The sequence below is a fragment of the Balaenoptera physalus genome, assembly GCF_965194825.1.
Source record: "Balaenoptera physalus genome assembly, chromosome: 3".
Lineage (NCBI taxonomy): Eukaryota > Metazoa > Chordata > Mammalia > Artiodactyla > Balaenopteridae > Balaenoptera > Balaenoptera physalus.
In genome coordinates this window covers 119,712,119-119,732,176 of record NC_138890.1, presented here as the reverse complement: position 1 = coordinate 119,732,176, position 20,058 = coordinate 119,712,119, and the positions used below count along the sequence as shown (strand labels likewise).

Here is a 20,058-nt window from a genome sequence, read left to right as displayed (position 1 = left end):
GAAAGGTGTGTGCCAAGCCCATAATATTATAGGATTGAAATATTTTCGGAGAGTCACTTTTTAATACACATCAAATGTAAATGCATGGATGCCCATAACATTTCAAACTGACCAGAAAGGTACTGAAGCATCATTTCATTTTCCATATGTGAGAGAGAACAGCCCAGCTTGGCTTGAAGGTTTCATCTGCCTGACATTCTTATACCATAAAGAGCAGACCTGGGGGATTCCCTGGTGGCGCAGTGGTTGAGAATCTGCCTGCCAATGCAGGGGACACGGGTTCGAGCCCTGGTCTGGGAAGATCCCACATGCCGCGGAGCAACTGGGCCCGTGAGCCGCAACTACTGAGCCTGCGCATCTGGAGCCTGTGCTCCGCAACAAGAGAGGCCGTGATAGTGAGAGGCCCGCGCACCGCGATGAAGAGTGGCCCCTGCTTGCCGCAACTAGAGAAAGCCCTCTCACAGAAAATGAAGACCCAACACAGCCAAAAATAAATTAAAAAAAAAAAAAAAAAAAGAACAGACTCCCCAGCATTGTTCCAATCTGTCTACATGCTCTGTGTGTGTGTGTGCTTGTTTATACACACAGTGTACGTTCTAGTAATAGTGCTAATAACACCTTGTATCTATTTAAAGCTGGCTGTAGGGAGTACACGCAGTGGTTTATGGACAAGCAGTCCCAGTGTTTCCCCATTCCATTTTCTGGTCTGTTTGTGTAACTCCAGCCACCCACAGTCTCCAAGTGGATATGCTGAAGCAGGCCTGCAGCCTGGGTACCACGAGGGTGTGAACTGGAAGGGACATTTGAAGCAGGTGTTGGGATGTGGCAGGGAGACTAGTTTCAAGTCTGGGCTTGTGACACATTAGAAGTGGCCATTGGAGTGTTCAGCTTTCTGGCTTTTAAGAGACCATCTTTACTCGTTGGGATTACTGCCCGCTATGGAAACTTCATGAAGCATCCATTCTGATTTCCAGATTCTTCATTTAGAGACGTCCCACCGCCTGGGCTCTCCTTGCACCCTTCCTCCTCCATGCCTATTGGGCTACCGACCGGGAGGAAGGAAACAGCAGGGCAAGTCCATCCATTGTCCAGAAGCGTTCCAGGCACCACCTTGGAAAGGTATGCTCAGTGTGGTCTTACACCTTGACGTCTCAGAGCTGCTGCTGGGGCTGACTTTCCTCCTTGTCCTTCCAGCTTCAGGAGGTCAGGGGCATCCTTGGAGTCCGAAAGTGACGGGAGCACCTGGAGAAGCAGGTCGCAGTCTGATGAACTGTTCCAGCCCATGGGCTCATCTCCCTCCATGGACTCCTTCTTAATGGAAGGTGAGGAGAAGACGCCTTTGCATTTACTTGGGTTTCTGTGAGCATTTGCTGAAAGGAATGTTTTCTCAAGGATGTAAGATGGAAACAATTTTAAAATTCTTTTTAAAAGAATTCTGTTTCATGGTGTCACTTAGCTACAGGTTCTTCTGATTAAAAGAATGAAAATTGAGCCACAGAGGAGACTCCCAGATAGTGACCAAGGAAACATGATGCATTTTTTTAAAGGGACGTATTCCCCAAAGAATATGTCATAAACGTCATGAAGAGAAAGAAATATGTGCTTGTTCTTCTTTAAAAAAGTTTTACAGCTATTGATGAATTGGTATAGGATCATACATTAAAAATATACATTTCAGTTACTTAAGACTGGACTTGCCTGGATCTCTGAGATATTTATCCCCATATGTTGCCACCTACTTCTAGGGGAATAAAAGCATTTTTAAAAAACATGTTTTTGGATAGGACAATCTGGGGAATTGCTTGTTGTATCCTAGCGGTATTAATAGGCAAAGGAAGACCAAATGACGGGAGAGTAGTGATGCAAGAAAGGGGTGGACTCTTCCCCAGGAATCTGCTTATTTTAAATCCATTGTCATCACATCTTGACTTCTCTGAGCTAGAATCTCTCTAAGGAGTGCCATTTGGACAAATAGAGTTTAGTTTTCCTGAAAGGGGTGTATGTGTGTTGTCAAATTCTATCAGAAAAATCTGTACTCACATGTGACTGGAGGCCTTATACCCTGCTTCATGTTTATATTAAGGACAGCAAGCCAAGTAAAGAGCAAATAAAGTGGACAAGTACAAGATTCAGTTTTGAGTAAACAGCGCAAAGCAACCCGGGGCAAAAGAAATCAGTGGGTTTAAGATTCTGTAAGCACATCGTGGACTCTGCAGGTTACCAAAAACAAAACTAAAATAGAACAAGTCAAAAAAAAACCAAACTAAAGAAGCTTCAATTTTTTTTTTTTTTTTTTGGCATATGCACAATCACTATTTTAATACCTGATTCTGCTTTGCTTTCATGAGCGCGATCTTGATTTGAACCATTTCACTAGTTTGGTTTCAGATGTTTCAATTGCATATCACAGTATTTTGGCTTAGTTGTTTCTATGTTCATAGCAGGTTTCTTTAGGGTGATGAATCCATAAACATGGGCACTTGTGAAGGTCTGTTTGTGTTACGTGTGTTCACCCACTTCTGGCTTTTCTTTTCTTTCTTCAACGCACATTAGATGTTGTGGATTCGTCTCTGTGGAGTGACCTCAGCAGTGATGCCCAGGGGTTTGAAGCAGAATCTTGGAGTCTGGTGGTGGACCCCTCATTCTGTAGTAGGCAGGAGAAGGATGTCATCAAAAGACAGGATGTCATTTTTGGTAAGCATTTCAAACATTCTCTCTGGGCTCCAGCAGTGTGGTGCAGAGGAAAGTGCATGGCGTTTGAAACCATACATACCTGGATTCAAGCCTACGTTCAAATCCCGGTTCTACCATTTCCTAGTTACTTGGTCTCAGATAAAATGTTTAACTCACCTGGACCTCAGTTTTTCCTTTTGTAAAATGGGGATAATGATACTCTGGATTAAAATGTTGTGAGGCTTCAATGAGGCATTGTCTGTACCTGGTATAAGCAAATTTTATGTCTTCTCCCCTTTTCAAGTTTACTTAGGCACGGTCTCTACTCTTTCACCTCTTTTGTTGTACGAATCACAGTGACTGTTCCCATATTTTAAGGTAGGGTAGTCAGGGCTGCTGCATGCAGGGCCCTGTGGTTTGCCTGCACACAACCAGAGACTGCGACTCACATAGACGCAGAGGGACTCGGAGCACCTGGCTTAGGGCCGTGTGTGATCGTGTGCCTCAGTCCTGAGTATGGAGTTCAGCTGTGGGAGGTTTTACGATTTCATGCTATTTGGGGTGAAGGCCGTCTGAATTCAGGGAGGTTAGATTATAGACTAGTTAGGAAAAAATGAAGTTTAAAAAATTTTCAAGTATAAAGTAGATGCTAAAAAGTGGTTCCAAGAAGATACCTTACTTTAAATATGAGATTAACTCTTAGTTTTTGCTAATCCTGTGTGTGCAAAGCACGGGCCGCAAAGTCCGGTGGCGACGAGGGCCGCTTTTCTCCTGTGTGAGGTGGTGGTTATGTAGATCAGAGGAGCCGATGTGTAGTGTGCTGGCATCTCGGGCTGTGCAGGTGGGAGCTACCTTGGAAAGAGTGATGATGACCCCTTTAGTATTTCTCACATAATTTATATTATACTGTAATTTTTCTTCATTTATTTCTTGATTTCATATATTATTAAAAATATTCTCACCCATTTGGGATGAATTATCATGTCGTGTAGTTCATAGCATGGCCTCAGGGTCAGAAAGTCTTGTGTTCCAGGGAAAATCCTTCACCTCTCTTCTTCATGTCTCTCTTTTAAAGATAAGGAAAATCATTCCTATTTTGGGGGTCATAATAGATAAATGGATTAACGGATATGGTAGATGCTTAGTATGGAGTAGGTATTAAAAATATGGTAGGATACAATAATTAATAATAATAATAATAATTTAAAGTTAGTTTCCAATTAGAGTTTTGTTTATGATAAAATAATAAACAAAACTACATTTAGATTTGTTTACCCTCCATGGCTGATGTTTTGTGTTCTTTTTCAAAACATGTACATGAGTTTGGAAATACTCATTAATCTAGAACTTGTACTTCTGATGCTCCTACAAATTGTGAATTATTGTTTTCTCTCATGATGCCTTTTTCAAATTGAGATATAGTCACAAAAAATTGAGATATAAAATTCACCCCTTTACAGTGTATAATCTATATTGTAGTATATTTGTAAAGTTTTAGTATATGTATAAAGTTGTGCAACCATCAACCACTATTTAATTCCAGAGCATTTTCATCACTCCAGAAAGAAACCCTGTGCCCATTAGCAGTCACTCCCCTTTGTCCCCTCCCACCAGTACCTGGCAACCACTAATCTACTTTCTGTCCCTATGAATATGTCCCTATGAACATTACAATATTTAGTTTTTTGGACCTGGCTTCTTTCACTTAACATATTGTTTTCAAGGTTCATCCATGCTGTAATAGAAATCAGCACTCTATTCCTTTTTGTGGCTGAGTAGTATTTCATTGTATAGATATACCACACTTTGTTCATCTAATCATGACTTGATGGTCATTTTGGGTTGTTCCCACTTTGGGGGTCACATGGTACCTTTATGTTTAACCTTTTGAAGAACTGCCTGTTTTCCAAAGCAGCTGTACCATTTTACGTTCACACCAGCAATGTATGAGGGTTTCAATTTCTCCACATCTTACCAAGGCTTCTTTATTGTTCATCCTTTAAATTACAATTATTGTAGTGTGTGTAAAGTGGTGTCTCATTGTGGTTTTGGTTTGTATTTCCCTGATGGCTAATGATGTTGTGCATCTTTTCATGTGCACATTGGCTATTGGTATATCTCTTTAGAGAAACATCTATTCAAATCTTTGGCCTATTTTGAAGTGGGTTTTTTTGTTGTTGTTGAGTCATAAGAATTCTTTATATATTCTGGACTCAAGTCCCTTATCAAATACGTGATTTGCAAATATTTTCTCCCATTGTATGGGTTGTCTTTTCACTTTCTTGATGATGTCCCTTGATCATGACACAATGTTTTCTCCTGGAGAAAATGGAATTTCAGGGACAGATCCAGTAATAGAAAGGACCTACTGTTGTATGCATTGAGGAACTTTATTATATTTAATTCAACATAATTCACCAAATTAATTGTGCTCCTACTCAATGCAAAACACACACACACACACACACACAAATGAAAGAAGGAAAAAGAAAGAAAAGAGGTAAACTAAGTTTTATTTTATAGAGCATTCAGGGGAAAATAAAACCTGGTTCCCAACTGAAGATACTTCAAGATGTTAGCTGGTTATGTTATGAAAGTTTGATACATTGGATTCTTACATCTTGGACTTGACTTATACATATCCTCATATAATGTCTGGAAAAAAGAGAATAGTTTAATATTTTGAGCTTACATTAAATGTTTAATCAATGCTGACCTCAACAGTAGAAGAATATTATTATTCTTAAACATTTTCTCTCTTTTTTTTTTATTTGTGTAACATACAGTGTTTAGCTACTAATTTAGGTCAGTAGGGATACTTTTTAAAAAATTGAGGTATAATTGACATACAACATTATATTAGTTTCAGGTGTACAACTTAATGATAATTGTCTATATTGCAAAATGATCACCACAGTAAGTCTAGTTAACATGAGAGGACACTTGTTTTAAAGCTTGTTTCTGCTCACCTGTTTCAGAGCTAATGCAGACAGAAATGCATCACATCCAGACCCTGTTCATCATGTCTGAGATCTTCAGGAAAGGGATGAAGGAGGAGCTGCAGCTTGACCACAGCACTGTGGATAAAATCTTCCCTTGTTTAGATGAGTTACTTGAAATCCACAGGCATTTCTTCTATAGTATGAAGGAGCGAAGGCAAGAATCCTGTATTGGCAATGACAGGAATTTCGTCATCAACCGAATTGGAGATATTCTAGTACAACAGGTGAGAAAGGTTTAAAAGTCTTAAAACCTCAAAGCCTAAAGGTATGCAGACTGTCTAGAGTATTCAAAGCCTGCAGAGAACTGGAATTGATTTCATTATGATTATTGACAGATGGGTTTAGCTGGTTGTCTTTTATTTGATGTTGGTGTGTATGACCGATGTCTGAGAGTTTTTAATAGCCAGTGACTCTTCTATGTGTCACAGGACTTGGCTGGAGAAAATTTACTTAGACTTCTTTTTTTTTTTTTTTTTGCCACGCTGTGCGGCTTGCAGGATCTTAGTTCCCCAAGCAGGGATTGAACCCTTGCCCTCGGCAGTGAAAACGTGGAGTCCTAATCACTAGACCACCAAGGAATTCCCTACTTAGACTTCTTGATGTGATGGGCTCTCTAGTAACATGCCTTCCTGAGTGGCCCGTGATAGTCTCACCAATATCTCCAAGATAAGTGCTGCCTAATTTTAGGAGGAGGGAGGCAGATCTATTATCATGAAAGCCCTGGAGTTCATGCCTGGGGGATAAGACAAGCAAATCTCACTCAAAGGTGGCACTTTTTAGGTGCTTGGGATGTTTGAAGCATCGGTGAGAATGGGCTGTGCCACTCTCCTAGTTAAGAAAAAAAAACACCTTACTTTTGACAATTTGTATTGGTCCCCAATCTCTCTGAAAGAGGCTCTGAATTTAAAACATGCTAATACAGAAGTTAAATAACATGTATCCAGCAGCCTTAACATGGCAGGGACTTTCAAGGTACTTCCATTATACTACCTCACTTAACCATCACAACACAGTGATGCAAATATTTATTTTCCCTAAAACTGAGGCATGGAGAGTAATGACTTTCTCAAGGTCACACATCTCATAAGTGGCATAGCTGGGATCTGAGTTAAGAATATATCTTTGTGATATCCACAGTGACATTCTGGGGAAGCTTTCTACCATCACTAGTCTGTAAGTCCCAGTGAGGCAGGGAGTCTCGTCTGTTTGGTTACCACTGTATTTCAATACCTAGAACAGTGCTTGGTACTATAAATATTTATTGAATGAATGGGTCACTTGGGAAAAACACACCAGGAATTCACTCCAATGCTATGTTTTGCAGTCACTTACAGCATTTGAGGAAAGGCATGGAGATCGATCCCTAATTACTTTAGTTTGGCATTCTCTAAGTAGATGCCAAAATGTCCCCTCCAAAATATTAATTTTGTATCAGTTTCACCCTGTCACACACACCAGTCGAGTTTAGCTGTTGGTCTATAGGTTAAACATTTAAATATGCTTAAATACAAATATTTTTAATACACAAAAAGAAAAAAGAATACTGACAATTGCCCAAAATCTTCTTCCTCATGTCTAACAATGTAAAAATCCACACTAGTAATAAGTTTCTAATCAAAGCACTATCTGCTTTGCATATTATCTTTAAAGTCCTAGACCTGTTCCGTCTTCATAATTCACCTGAAACATATACAGTGCCAGGTTAAGAGACCGTAAAGTACTTGGGAAGACAGTTTGAATAAAAATGTCTGTTTGTGTCTTGGTGAACTTGAATCCGAGTGAGTGCATTCAAAAATGAAGTGCGAGATTATTTTATCATTTGAAAGTATTTGCATAATCTCTCTTTCCTTGATACAAACAATCATGACTTTTAATTCTAATCATTTAAAACATTTTTTCGTTCTTGTGTCACTTTCATAGTTAACAAAAATTTCACATCTTTACCAGATATATTTTTTATTTAATTTTATGGAATTTGAGGACAAGTTTTGGGAAATTGGCTATTATACAGGGTGAGCCTGGTGGTCTTTTGGATGAAAAGGAAAATCCTCGGTATTTAGAGAAAAGGATTAAGTCTGCTTTTGTGTTCCTGTTGGTGGACATGCTTAGTGGGTATGGCAAGGGTGTCCTTCCAATACTATGTAAATAAAGTTATCTCCTGAAGAATATATTAGCAAAGTCCTCAGACAATGGCTGTGGGAGTGGCACTCTGTAGGAGCAGAGGGAGAGCAAGCTGTTGAAGGATGTATGAGAGAGTCTGGGGAAATCCCACACTCCAACCCCGGGATTTCAGGAGGCTGGGCTGGAATATGATGGTAATTTAGTCAGTGGGAACTTGCGGTGTTGGTGAGAAATTGTGAACATGTGGAACATACTTGATATATAGCAGTGATTTTCCAATTTCAGGTACATAGGAATCTCCTAAAGCTTGTTAAGAACGAGGTATTCTGTGTTCCCGACCCCTAGTGTGTTGTTTGATAGGATTGGGTCAGGGGGTTGGCATTTTAAAATTATTTTTTCCCCAATGGTAATATCTTACACAGCTATAATACAGTACCACAACCAGGATACTGATAGGGATACAGCAAAACGCCAGAACATTTCTATCACAATGAGGATTCCTCATCTGGCCATTTTATAGCCACACCTACTTCGCTCCTGTCCCCAACTGCTGGCAATCACTAATCTGTTCTTTCTATAATTTTGTCATTTCAATCCAGCTATATAAATTACATACATGTTATATAGATTATATACACAGTATGTCCCTTTTGGATTGGCTTTTTTTCAACTCAGCACAATTCTCTGCCTCATCTAGATGGCTGTGTATGTCAGTAGTTCATTCCTTTTTATCGTTGAGTTGTATACCAGAGTATGAATGTACCACAGTTTGTTTATTTATTTACTTTTTAACATATTTATTGGAGTATAATTGCTTTACGATGTTGTGTTAGTTTCTGCTGTATAACAAAGTGAATCAGCTATACATATACATATATCCCCATATCCCCTCCCTCTTGTGTCTCCCTCCCACCCTCCCTATCCCACCCCTCTAGGTGGTCACAAACCCCAGAGCTGATCTCCCTGTGCTATGCAGCTGCTTCCCACTATCTGTTTTACATTTCGTAGTGTATATATGTCAATGCTGCTCTCTCACTTCGTCCCAGCTTACACTTCCCCCTCCCGTGTCCTCAAGTCCATTCTTTACATCTGCATCTTTATTCCTGTCCTGCCCCTAGGTTCTTCAGAATCACTTTTTTTTTTTTAATTCCATATATATGTGTCAGCATACAGTATTTGTTTTTCTCATTCTGACTTATTTTCACTTTGTATGACAGACTCTAGGTCCATCCACCTCACTCCAAATAACTCAATTCGTTTCTTTTTATGGCTGAGTAATATTCCATTGTATATATGTGTCACACGTCTTCTTTATCCATTCATCTGTCAGTGGACGCTTAGGTTGCTTCCATGTCCTGGCTATTGTAAATAGTGCTGCAATGAACATTGTGGTACATGATTCTTTTTGAATTATGGTTTTCTCAGGGTATATGCCCAGTAGTGGGATTGCTGGGTTGTAGGGTAGTTCTGTTTTTAGTTTTTTAGGGAACCTCCATACTGTTCTCCATAGTGGCTGTATCAATTTACATTCCCACCAACAGTGCAAGAGGGTTCCCTTTTCTCCACACCCTCTCCAGCATTTATTGTTTGTAGATTTTTTGATGATGTCCATTCTGACTGGTGTGAGGTGATACCTCATTGTAGTTTTGATTTGCATTTCTCTAATGATTAGTGATGTTGAGCATCCTATCATGTGTTTGTTGACAATCTGTACATCTTCTTTGGAGAAATGTCTGTTTAGGTCTTCTGCCCATTTTTGGATTGGGTTGTTTGTTTTTCTGATATTGAGCTGCATGAGCTGCTTGTATATTTTGGAGATTAATCCTTTGTCAGTTGCTTCATTTGCAAATATTTTATCCCATTCTGAGGGTTGTCTTTTCGTCTTGCTTATGGTGTCCTTTGCTGTGCAAAAGCTTTTAAGTTTCATTAGGTCCCATTTGTTTATTTTTGTTTTTATTTCCATTTCTCTAGGAGGTGGGTCACAAAGGATCTTTCTGTGATTTATGTCCTAGAGTGTTCTGCCTATGTTTTCCTCTAAGAGTTCTATAGTGTCTGGCCTTACATTTAGGTCTTTAATCCATTTTGAGTTTATTTTTGTGTATGGTGTTAGGGAGTGTTCTAATTTCATTCTTTTACATGTAGCTGTCCAGTTTTCCCAGCACCACTTATTGAAGAGACTGTCTTTTCTCCATTGTATATTCTTGCGTCCTTTATCAAAGATAAGGTGACCATATGTGCATGGGTTTATCTCTGGGCTTTCTCTCCTGTTCCATTGATCTGTATTTCTGTTTTTGTGCCAGTACAATACTGTCTTGATTACTGTAGCTTTGTAGTACAGTCTGAAGTCAGAGAGCCTGATTCCTCCGGCTCCATTTTTCTTTCTCAAGATTACTTTGGCTATTCGGGGTCTTTTGTGTTTCCATAAAAATTGTGATATTTTTTGTTCTAGTTCTGTGAAAAATGCCATTGGTAGTTTGATAAGGATTGCATTGAATCTGTAGATTGCTTTGGGTAGTATAGTCATTTTCACAGTATTGATTCTTCCGATCCAAGAACATGGTATATCTCTCCATCTGTTTGTATCATCTTTAATTTCTTTCATCAGTGTCTTATAGTTTTCTGCATACAGGTCTGTTGTCTCCTTAGGTAGGTTTATTCCTAGGTATTTTATTCTTTTTGTTGCAATGGTAAATGGGAGTGTTTCCTTAATTTCTCTTTCAGATTTTTCATCATTAGTGTATAGGAATGCAAAAGATTTCTGTGCATTAATTTTGTATCCTGCTACTTTACCAAATTAATTGATTAGCTCTAGTAGTTTTCTGGTAGCATCTTTAGGATTCTCTATGTATAGTATCATGTCATCTGCAAACAGTGACAGTTTTACTTCTTCTTTTCTGATTTGGATTCTTTTATTTCTTTGTCTTCTCTGATTGCTGTGGCTAAAACTTCCAAAACTATGTTGAATAATATTGGTGAGAGTGGGGATCCTTGTCTTGTTCCTTATCTTAGTGAAGGTGGTTTCAGTTTTTCACCATTGAGGATGATGTTGGCTGTGGGTTTGTCATATATGGCCTTTATTATGTTGAGGTAAGTTCCCTCTATGCCTACTTTCTGGAGGGTTTTTATCCTAAATGGGTGTTGAATTTTGTCAAAAGCTTTTTCTGCATCTATTGAGATTATCATATGGTTTTTATCCTTTAATTTGTTAATATGGTATATCACATTGATTTTGCATATATTGAAGAATCCTTGCATTCCTGGGATAACCCCGCTTGATCATGGTGTATGATCTTTTAATGTGCTGTTGGATTCTGTTTGCTAGTATTTTGTTGAGGATTTTTGCATCTATGTTCATCAGTGATATTGGCCTGTAGTTTTCTTTCTTTGTGACATCTTTGTCTGGTTTTGGTATCAGGGTGATGGTGGCCTCGTAGAATGAGTTTGGGAGTGTTCCTTCCTCTGCTGTATTTGGAAGAGTTTGAGAAGGATGGGTGTTAGCTCTTCTCTAAATGTTAGATAGAATTTGCTTGGGAAGCCATCTGGTCCTGGGCTTTTGTTTGTTGGAAGATTTTTAATCACAATTTCAATTTCAGTGCTTGTGATTGGTCTGTTTATATCTTCTATTTCTTCCTGGTTCAGTCTCAGAAGGTTGTGCTTTTGTAAGAATTTGTCCATTTCTTCCAAGTTGTCCATTTTATTGGCATTTAGTTGCTTGTAGTAATCTCTCATGATGTTTTGTATTTCTGCAGTGTCTGTTGTTACTTCTCCCTTTTCATTTCTAATTCTGTTGATTTAAGTCTTTTCCCTTTTTTTCTAGATGAGTCTGGCTAATGGTTTATCAATTTTGTTTATCCTCTCAAAGAACCAGCTTTTAGTTTTATTGATCTTTGCTATTGTTTCCTTCATTTCTTTTTCATTTATTTCTGATCTGATTTTTATGATTTCTTTCCTTCTGCCAATTTTGGTTTTTTTTTTGTTCTTTCTCTAATTGCTTTAGGTGTAAGGTTAGGTTGTTTATTTGAGATGTTTCTTGTTTCTTGAGGTAGGATTGTATTGCTATAAACTTCCCTCTTAGAACTGCTTTTGCTGCATCCTATAGGTTTTGGGTTGTCCTGTTTTCATTGTCATTTGTTTCTAGGTATTTTTTGATTTCCTCTTTGATTTCTTCAGTGATCTCTTGGTTATTTAGTAGTGTATTGTTTAGCCTCCATGTATTTGTATTTTTTACAGTTTTTTACCTGTAATTGATATCTAGTCTCATAGCGTTGTGGTTGGAAAAGATACTTGATATGATTTCAATTTTCTTAAATTTACCAAGGCTTGATTTGTGACCCAAGATATGATCTATCTTGGAGAATGTTCCATGAGCACTTGAGAAGAAAGTGTATTCTGTTGTTTTTGGATGGAATGTCCTTAAATATCAATTATGTCCATCTTGTTTAATGTATCATTTAAAGCTTGTGTTTCCTTATTTATTTTCATTTTGGATGATCTGTCCTTTGGTGAAAATGGGGTGTTAAAGTCCCCTACTATTATTGTGTTACTGTCAATTTCCCCTTTTATGGCTGTTAGTATTTGCCTTATGTATTGAGGTGCTCCTATGGTGGGTGCATAAATATTTACAATTGTTTTATCTTCCTCTTGGATTGATCCCTTGATCATTATGTAGTGTACTTTTTTTGTCTCTTTTAATAGTCTTTATTTTAAAGTCTATTTTGTCTGATATGAGAATTGCTACTCCAGCCTTCTTTTGATTTCCATTTGCATGGAATATCTTTTTGCATCCCCTCACTTTCAGTCTGTATGTGTCCCTAGGTCTGAAGTGGGTCTCTTGTAGACAGCATATATGTGGGCCTTGTTTTTGTATCCATTCAGCCAGTCTGTGTCTTTTGGTGGAGCATTTAATCCATTTACATTTAAGGTAGTTATCAATATGTATGTCCCTATTACTATTTTCTTAATTGTTTGGAGTCTGCTATTGTAGGTCTTTTCCTTCCCTGTGTTTCCTGCCTAGAGAAGTTCCTTTAGCATTTGTTGTAAAGCTGGTTTGGTGGTGCTGAATTCTCTTAGCTTTTGCTTGTCTGTAAAGGTTTTAATTTCTCTGTCAAATCTGAATGAGATCCTTGCTGGGTGATCTTGGTTGTAGGTTTTTCCCTTTAATCACTTTTAATATGTCCTGCCACTCCCTTCTGGCTTGCAGAGTTTCTGCTGAAAGATCAGCTGTTAACCTTATGGGGATTCCCTTGTACGTTATTTGTTGCTTTTCCCTTGCTGCTTTTAATATTTTTTCTTTGTGTTTAATTTTTGATAGTTTGGTTAATATGTCTCTCGGCGTGTTTCTCCTTGGATTTATCCTGTATGGGACTCTCTGCACTTCCTGGACTTGATTGACTATTTCCTTTCCCATGTTAGGGAAGTTTTCAACTATAATCTCTTCAAATATTTTCTCAGTCCCTTTCTTTTTCTCGTCTTCTTCTGGGACCCCTATAGTTCGAATGTTGGTGCCTTTGATGTTGTCCCAGAGGTCTCTGAGACTGTCCTTAATTCTTTTCATTCTTTTTTCTTTATTCTGCTCTGCGGTAGTTATTTCCACTATTTTATCTTGCAGGTCACTTATCCGTTCTTCTGCCTCAGTTATTCTGCTATTGACTCCTTCAAGAGAATTTTTAATTTCATTTATTGTGTTGTTCATCACTGTTTGTTTGCTCTTTAGTTCTTCTAGGTCCTTGTTAATCGTTTCTTGTATTTTCTCTATTCTATTTCCAAGATTTTGGATCATCTTTACTATCATTACTCTGAATTCTTTTTCAGGTAGACTGCCTATTTCCTCTTCATTTGTTTGGTCTGGTGAGGTTTTACTTTGCTCCTTCATCTGCTACGTATTTCTCTGTCTTCTTATTTTGCTTAACTTTCTTTTTGGGGGTCTCATTTTTGCAGGCTGCAGTTTCATAGTTCCCATTGTTTTTGGTGTCTGCCCCCAGTGGGTAAGTTTGGTTCAGTGGGTTGTGTAGGCTTCCTGGTGGAGGGGACTGGTGCCTGTGTTCTGGTGGGTGAGGCTGGATCTTGTCTTTCTGGTGGACAGGACCATATCTGGTGTTGTGTTTTGGGGTGTCTGTGAACTTATTATGATTTTAGGCAGCCTCCCTGCTAATGGGTGGGTGGGGTTGTGTTCCTGTCTTGCTAGTTGTTTGACATGGAGTGTCCAGCACTGTAGCTTGCTGGTCATTGAGTGGAGCTGGGTCTTAGCATTGAGACAGAGATCTCTGGGAGAGCTCTCGCCGATTGATATTACATGGGACCGGGAGGTCTCTGGTGGTCCAGTGTCCTGAACTCGGCTCTCCCACCTCAGAGGTCAGGCCTGACATCCAGCCAGAGCACCAAGACCCTGTCAGCCACACGGTTCAGAAGAAAAGGGAGGAAAAAACGAAATAAAGAAAAAAAAAAGTTATTAAAATAAAAAATAAGAAAAATATTATTAAAAATAAAAAAATTTTAAAAATAATTTAAAAAAAAAGAAGAGAGCAACCAAACCAATAAACAAATCCACCAATGATAACAAGCACTAAAAACTATACTAAGATAAACATAAAAATCAGAATCTAGTCAGTCCCATACAGCAAACCCCATGTCTACAGTTGCTCCCAAAGTCCACCGCCTCAATTTTGGGATGATTTGTTGTCTATTCAGGTATTCCACAGAGGCAGGGTACATCAAGTTGAGTGTGGAGATTTAATCCACTGCTCCTGAGGCTGCTGGGAGAAATTTCCCTTTCTCTTCTTTGTTCGCACATCTCCTGGGGTTCAGCTTTGGATTTGGCCCCACCTCTGCATGTAGGTCGCCTGAGGGCATCTGTTCTTCGCTCAGACAGGACGGGGTTAAAGGAGCAGCTGCTTCGGGGGCTATGGCTCATTCAGGCTGGGGGGAGGGAGGGATACAGAATGCAGGGCGAGCCTGCGGTGGCAGAGGTCAGCATGTTGTTGCAACAACCTGAGGTGCGTCATGTGTTCTCCTGGGGAAGTTGTCCCTGGATCACGGGACCCTGGCAGTGGTGGGCTGCACAGGCTCCCAGAAGGGGAGGTGTGGATAGTGACCTGTGCTTGCACACAGGATTCTTGGTGGCTGCAGCAGTAGCCTTAGCGTTTCATGCCCCTCTCTGGTGTCCACACTGATAGCCGCGGCTTGCGCCCGTCCCTGAAGCTCATTTAAGCGGTGCTCTGAATCCCCTCTCCTCACACACCTTGAAACAATGGTCTCTTGCCTCTTACGCAGGCCAAACTTTTTCCCAGACTCCCTCATATTTTAAGGATCATGCTTTTGATGTCAAGTCTAAGACCTCTTTGTCTAGCCTGAGATCCCAAAGATTTTCTCCTATTTTTTTTTTTCTAAAAGTTTTATAGTTTTATGTTTTATATTTAGGTCTGTGATCCATTTGGAGTTACTTTTTGTATAAAATATGAGACTTTGTTCAAGGTTATTATTATTATTTTTTGACCTGTGGATGTTCAGCTGCTCCAGTATCATTTGTTGAAAGGGCTATCCTTCCTCCAATAAATTGCTTTTGCCTTCTGTCAAAATCTGTTGGGCATTTTAGGTTCCTATTTTGTTCCATTGATCTATGTGTATCCTTCCATAGTCATAATTGCAGTAGTTATAGAATAAATCTTGAAATTGACTAGACTGAGTTCTTTTACTTTATTCTTCTTTTGCAAAATTGTTTTTATCTATTCTAGTTCCTTTACCTTTTGATATAAATTCTGGAATAATCTTGTCTATATATACAAACACTTGCTGGGATTTGATAAGAATTGCATTAAACTTGTACATTAATTTGGGGAGAATTGACATCTTTACTATGTTGAGTCTTCCAATCTATGAACATGGTATATTTATTTAAATCTTACTTGATTTCTTTCATTAACATTGTGTAGTTTTCAGCACACAAGGCCTGTGTATATTTTGTTAAATTTATACCTATATATTATTGTTGGTGGCTTAAGGATCATATCATAAGAGGTATTGACCTCAAGCATAGATAAAACTGTGAGCAAAGTTGAAAAGACCAGAGATAGGGATGTACATTTTAAGTACTTTCTAAGGAGGTGTAGATGTGTTCTGGTTTCTGTTACAATGATCTTCAACACCCACATGTATACATAGGGTCATCAGAGTCTGAAACATTGGCATTCAAATTATTCAGCTGATTCTCTCCATACCACCTTATGATTCTAAGTTGTTCCCATGTAGATTTTTCTACAGAGATTTTTCTGCAGGTCAAGGTTATTGAAATATCCAGCCCACATCTCTACTTGTGTCCATCAGTTAATAAATTGGCCTTTTGGTTACTCATCTTTCTCTGTCATCTTGGCTAATGATAACCTGCCTGTTGATCCATTTGTGATGACAAAAATTAAATTCCCAACGAGGACTGAGTTCATGGACATGATCAGTTACCCAATGTAAATGTCAACCTTCCTGAGGATCCCCAAATGTGCCCCATACCCTTCAATCTATAAAAGTATTAAAACTATAAATTGAAATTATAAAGTTGTATAAACACACAAAAATAGAAGATATCAAATGTTTTTCATTGGGCTATTGATAAATGAGTTAGTTCAATATAATATAATCACATTAGGTTGATGTCTTCCTCTTACCTCTTGACTACTTCCTCTTACTTTAATTTAAAAAGTATCTGGAGAAGAGAAGTGATTGCGGTCAGAAATTCCTGGATGTTTATTCTTTATTTGCAAAGACTGTACTGAAATATATGAAAATTGCATGTTCTTTTTAGTGTTTAGAACTGACTAAATTTATAAACCATCACTGAAATGTTTTTCTTCTCAGTTTTCAGAAGAAAATGCAAATAAAATGAAGAAAATATATGGGGAATTCTGTAGCCATCACAAGGAGGCTGTTAGCCTCTTTAAAGAACTCCAGCAGAATAAAAAGTTTCAGAATTTTATTAAGGCAAGTATTTTAAAACTCTGTTACAAAATAGTAAGCCAGCATGAAGTTCATGCTTGTTTTTTAGATGATCTAACCAAGTTTCACATCTAGGTACTGTTTTTCAGGGAAGAAGGAAGTGATAGGTTTGTGGCAAAGATAGAAAGCCTCTTTTTCTGTGTTAGTAAAATATTTCTCCCGAATCATTTACTTTTGTATTTATATTTGCGAAGCCATGTTCTCCATACTTCTGAGCACCTTTGTAATATCCTGTGAAGCTTTTCATGCCCTGACAAGTTATAAATCAGAAGAACCACAGTAAAAATAAAAAACCCACCCCACCCCCACTGGATTAATTTGAAGCAAGTCTGTGATGCACATCATTTCATATATAACTTGTATCGCTGAACAGTATATCTTTTAAAACTTACAGTGGCATTATTACACTTAAATACACAATAATTCTTTAATATCTTCAAACAGCTGGCCAGTAATCAAATTTCCCTCATTAGCTCATAAAATTGGATCAGGATCTGACCAAAGTTTATATATTATCCATGGGGGGTTATGTCTTTTAAATCGCCTTTACATTGAATGCTTCCCATCCCATTTTTTTGGTGTCCTACTTACTTATTGAAGAAATTTGTCCTTTAGAGTTTCATAGATTCTAATTTTTTATCTACCATTTTAAGAATGCTACTGGATTCCCCTCCTTTTTTTTTTAAAACATACATTGTGTATTGAGAACTTGAAAATAAGGCTTTGAGATATTTAGAAAAAAGTTGCCCGGATTAGAGGAAACTTAAATGCTATGATGAATAATAACAAATGTAGAGGAAACCCTGTTAGAAAAACGAACAGTTAATTGCAAACTCATGTTCAAAGTGTAACTTTGATTTCTGAGTATTTTTCAAAACTTCTGCTATTCATGAATCTTAGCACTTATAAGTCTTAAAACCTGCTCATTTTTGGAATTAACTCTAAGTACATCAGTGTAACTTGAAACTTCTTAATCTTGGAGAGTTGGGTTATTGAAATTAATTTCAAAGTATACAATTTAATGACAATATATCAAGTTTTAATTAATGATGCAGCCTGTTATGTCTGAATAGAATTATACTGTTGCAGATTCTTTGTATTATTAAATTCCTACCTAAAAAGAAAATACAGGTAGTGTTTGTGTATATTAAAATTAAAAAATATATACATATATATATATATATATATATTTTTTTTTTAAGCTCCGAAATAGTAATCTTTTGGCTCGACGCCGAGGAATTCCAGAATGCATTCTGCTGGTCACTCAGCGCATCACAAAATACCCTGTCTTGGTGGAAAGGATATTGCAGTACACAAAGGGTGAGTGATGACTTCTGGGATAAACATTTGCCTCTTTCATTAGTTTTAAACATAGCTGAGGTGTTGTAAACAGCTATAAATGCTTGTAGGTGCTTGATTCATAAAGATTTTTCATTATGGAAAAACTGTGAAGCCTTAGGATTTGGATCCATTTTGAAAAGTTATCTTTCATAATGTGACTTGGCCAATAGTCTGAATTCCTCCAAGCAGCCCAAAGCAAGTAGACTTTCTCATACTTTGACCCTACCCTTCCCATCTATATTTCCCCCATATCCAGACCTTAATACCTCTTCTTCTTCATCTTCCTATTACCTTCCCAGCAGTGATTTATTAGATTGAGAATGATTTATGAAGGAGCTATTTTTGACCCTGTCAATTCATCAAGTTCAAGGACTAACATCTGGATGTCCTTTAAGAACCTGTTAATGCACATGGCTGGCCTGTAAGCTCCTTGAGGGGTCTAGATTCAATACCTAGTGCAGAATAGGTTATCAATAAATAAATATAACAGTGCAATGAATGGACAGATAAAAGTGCCTGTTCCTCAAGCTAGCTTATTGATCGTGAGTAAATTATTAGGGTGGTAGTGTCTTCTGTTAACAAGGGCTTTGGTTTGGCCTTGCGTAAACTTGCATGGCCGTTGCAGATACTTGGCTCTGCCGCTCATTAGTTGGGCAAGGTAATGAAATGAGCCTCAGTTCTCTCCACTACCAAATGAGAATACTAATCTTTATCTTATGGAATTGTTGTGAGGATTAAGTGAGATTGTCTCAGAAAGTGCCCAGTACACAGCCTGGTATAAACAAGGTGCTTGATAAGTGGGAACTGTTTTTATTATCTTTATTATGACCAACTGACTTGGAGATCATGAAAGTGGTAATGAGATCTTAAATTCCCACTCTAAAAAGTCAACTTTTAACATCCTTTTTTTGGAAGGGGTCTCGGTGAATAGAAATGCATGATTTGGTCTTTCCATTTTTTCTTTAAGTCACGTTAGGACCTAAGTTCAGGCAAGAATGGTAGCATCCATTCCGTATGTCCCATTTGTATTGCTTCCTATAATTTAACATAAAAGAAAATAGAAGCACAGTAGAAAGAGAAAAGCCTCATAATTCTGTTCTCAGTTAAAGAATGAAAACAAAATTGAGACTTTTAGTTTATATTATGGTTATATTCTCTTTCTTAAGTTTAACACAATACTCAAAGACTAACATCTGTCGGGCTGTGTTAGGCCAGCTAGGGCTCCTCCAAGAATCATCCCATGCCAGATTCCAGGCAGGATGCATGACAGTGATTGCCTACTGTGTGTCGGAAATGAGAAGTGTGACTTACGGCTCTGCAGGCGTAGACGTCATAGTGGCTGAACGGACACTGCCTCCTTAGTTAGGTCAGACTTCTCCAACCTCTCTAGTTGCTGAGAACATTGGTTCATGTGACTCTTTATGGCAGTGCTTTTGGAATTTCATTAGGAGTACCCCTCACCTGGGGATCTCATTTACATGCAGACTCCGATTCAGTAGGTCTGGGGTAGAACCCAAGGTAAGCATTCCTAACAAGACCCCCAGGTGGGGCCAATGCTGCTGCACTTTGAGTTGCAAGTGGTTAAAAGACAGTAATTTATTCCTGAAGGTCAGAAGACTCGGAGCCTGTTCTTGGCCTTACTTTAAGTCACTTTGTAATTCAACTTTGATTTCCTCTACTCAACTTTCCTATATTTAAAATATGCTCTTTATAAAGAAGAATCTTTTTTTTTTTTCTCATGGTGGGGAGTGCTGCTTAGGTGGGTGGCAGGTATAGTAAAGTAGTGAAGTAAATGAAGTATATTCTTTTCATGGGCAATGAGAAAATCTTCCTTGTTAATGACTGGTGTCACGATCTATTCCTTGGTTTTCTCACAAAGCCCTCATGTACCTATTTGAGGCATTTAGAGCCTGGAAAGTTTAGACCCTTTGGAGGACTT

At 38.2% G+C, this 20,058-nt stretch overlaps 1 protein-coding gene across 14 annotated transcripts in view; it reads left to right on the top strand.

Moving 5' to 3' along the window:
- ARHGEF28 (Rho guanine nucleotide exchange factor 28) overlaps nt 1–20,058 on the top strand; it is a 312,161-nt gene that overhangs the window by 230,101 nt on the left and 62,002 nt on the right. For all 14 annotated transcript variants that reach the window (XM_082457061.1, XM_082457062.1, XM_082457058.1 and 11 more), the window contains 6 exons: nt 975–1,119; nt 1,195–1,322; nt 2,554–2,694; nt 5,652–5,899; nt 16,641–16,763; nt 17,981–18,098. In XM_082457061.1, the coding sequence (XP_082313187.1) occupies nt 975–1,119; nt 1,195–1,322; nt 2,554–2,694; nt 5,652–5,899; nt 16,641–16,763; nt 17,981–18,098 (903 nt within the window). The remainder of the gene's footprint in view (nt 1–974; nt 1,120–1,194; nt 1,323–2,553; nt 2,695–5,651; nt 5,900–16,640; nt 16,764–17,980; nt 18,099–20,058) is intronic.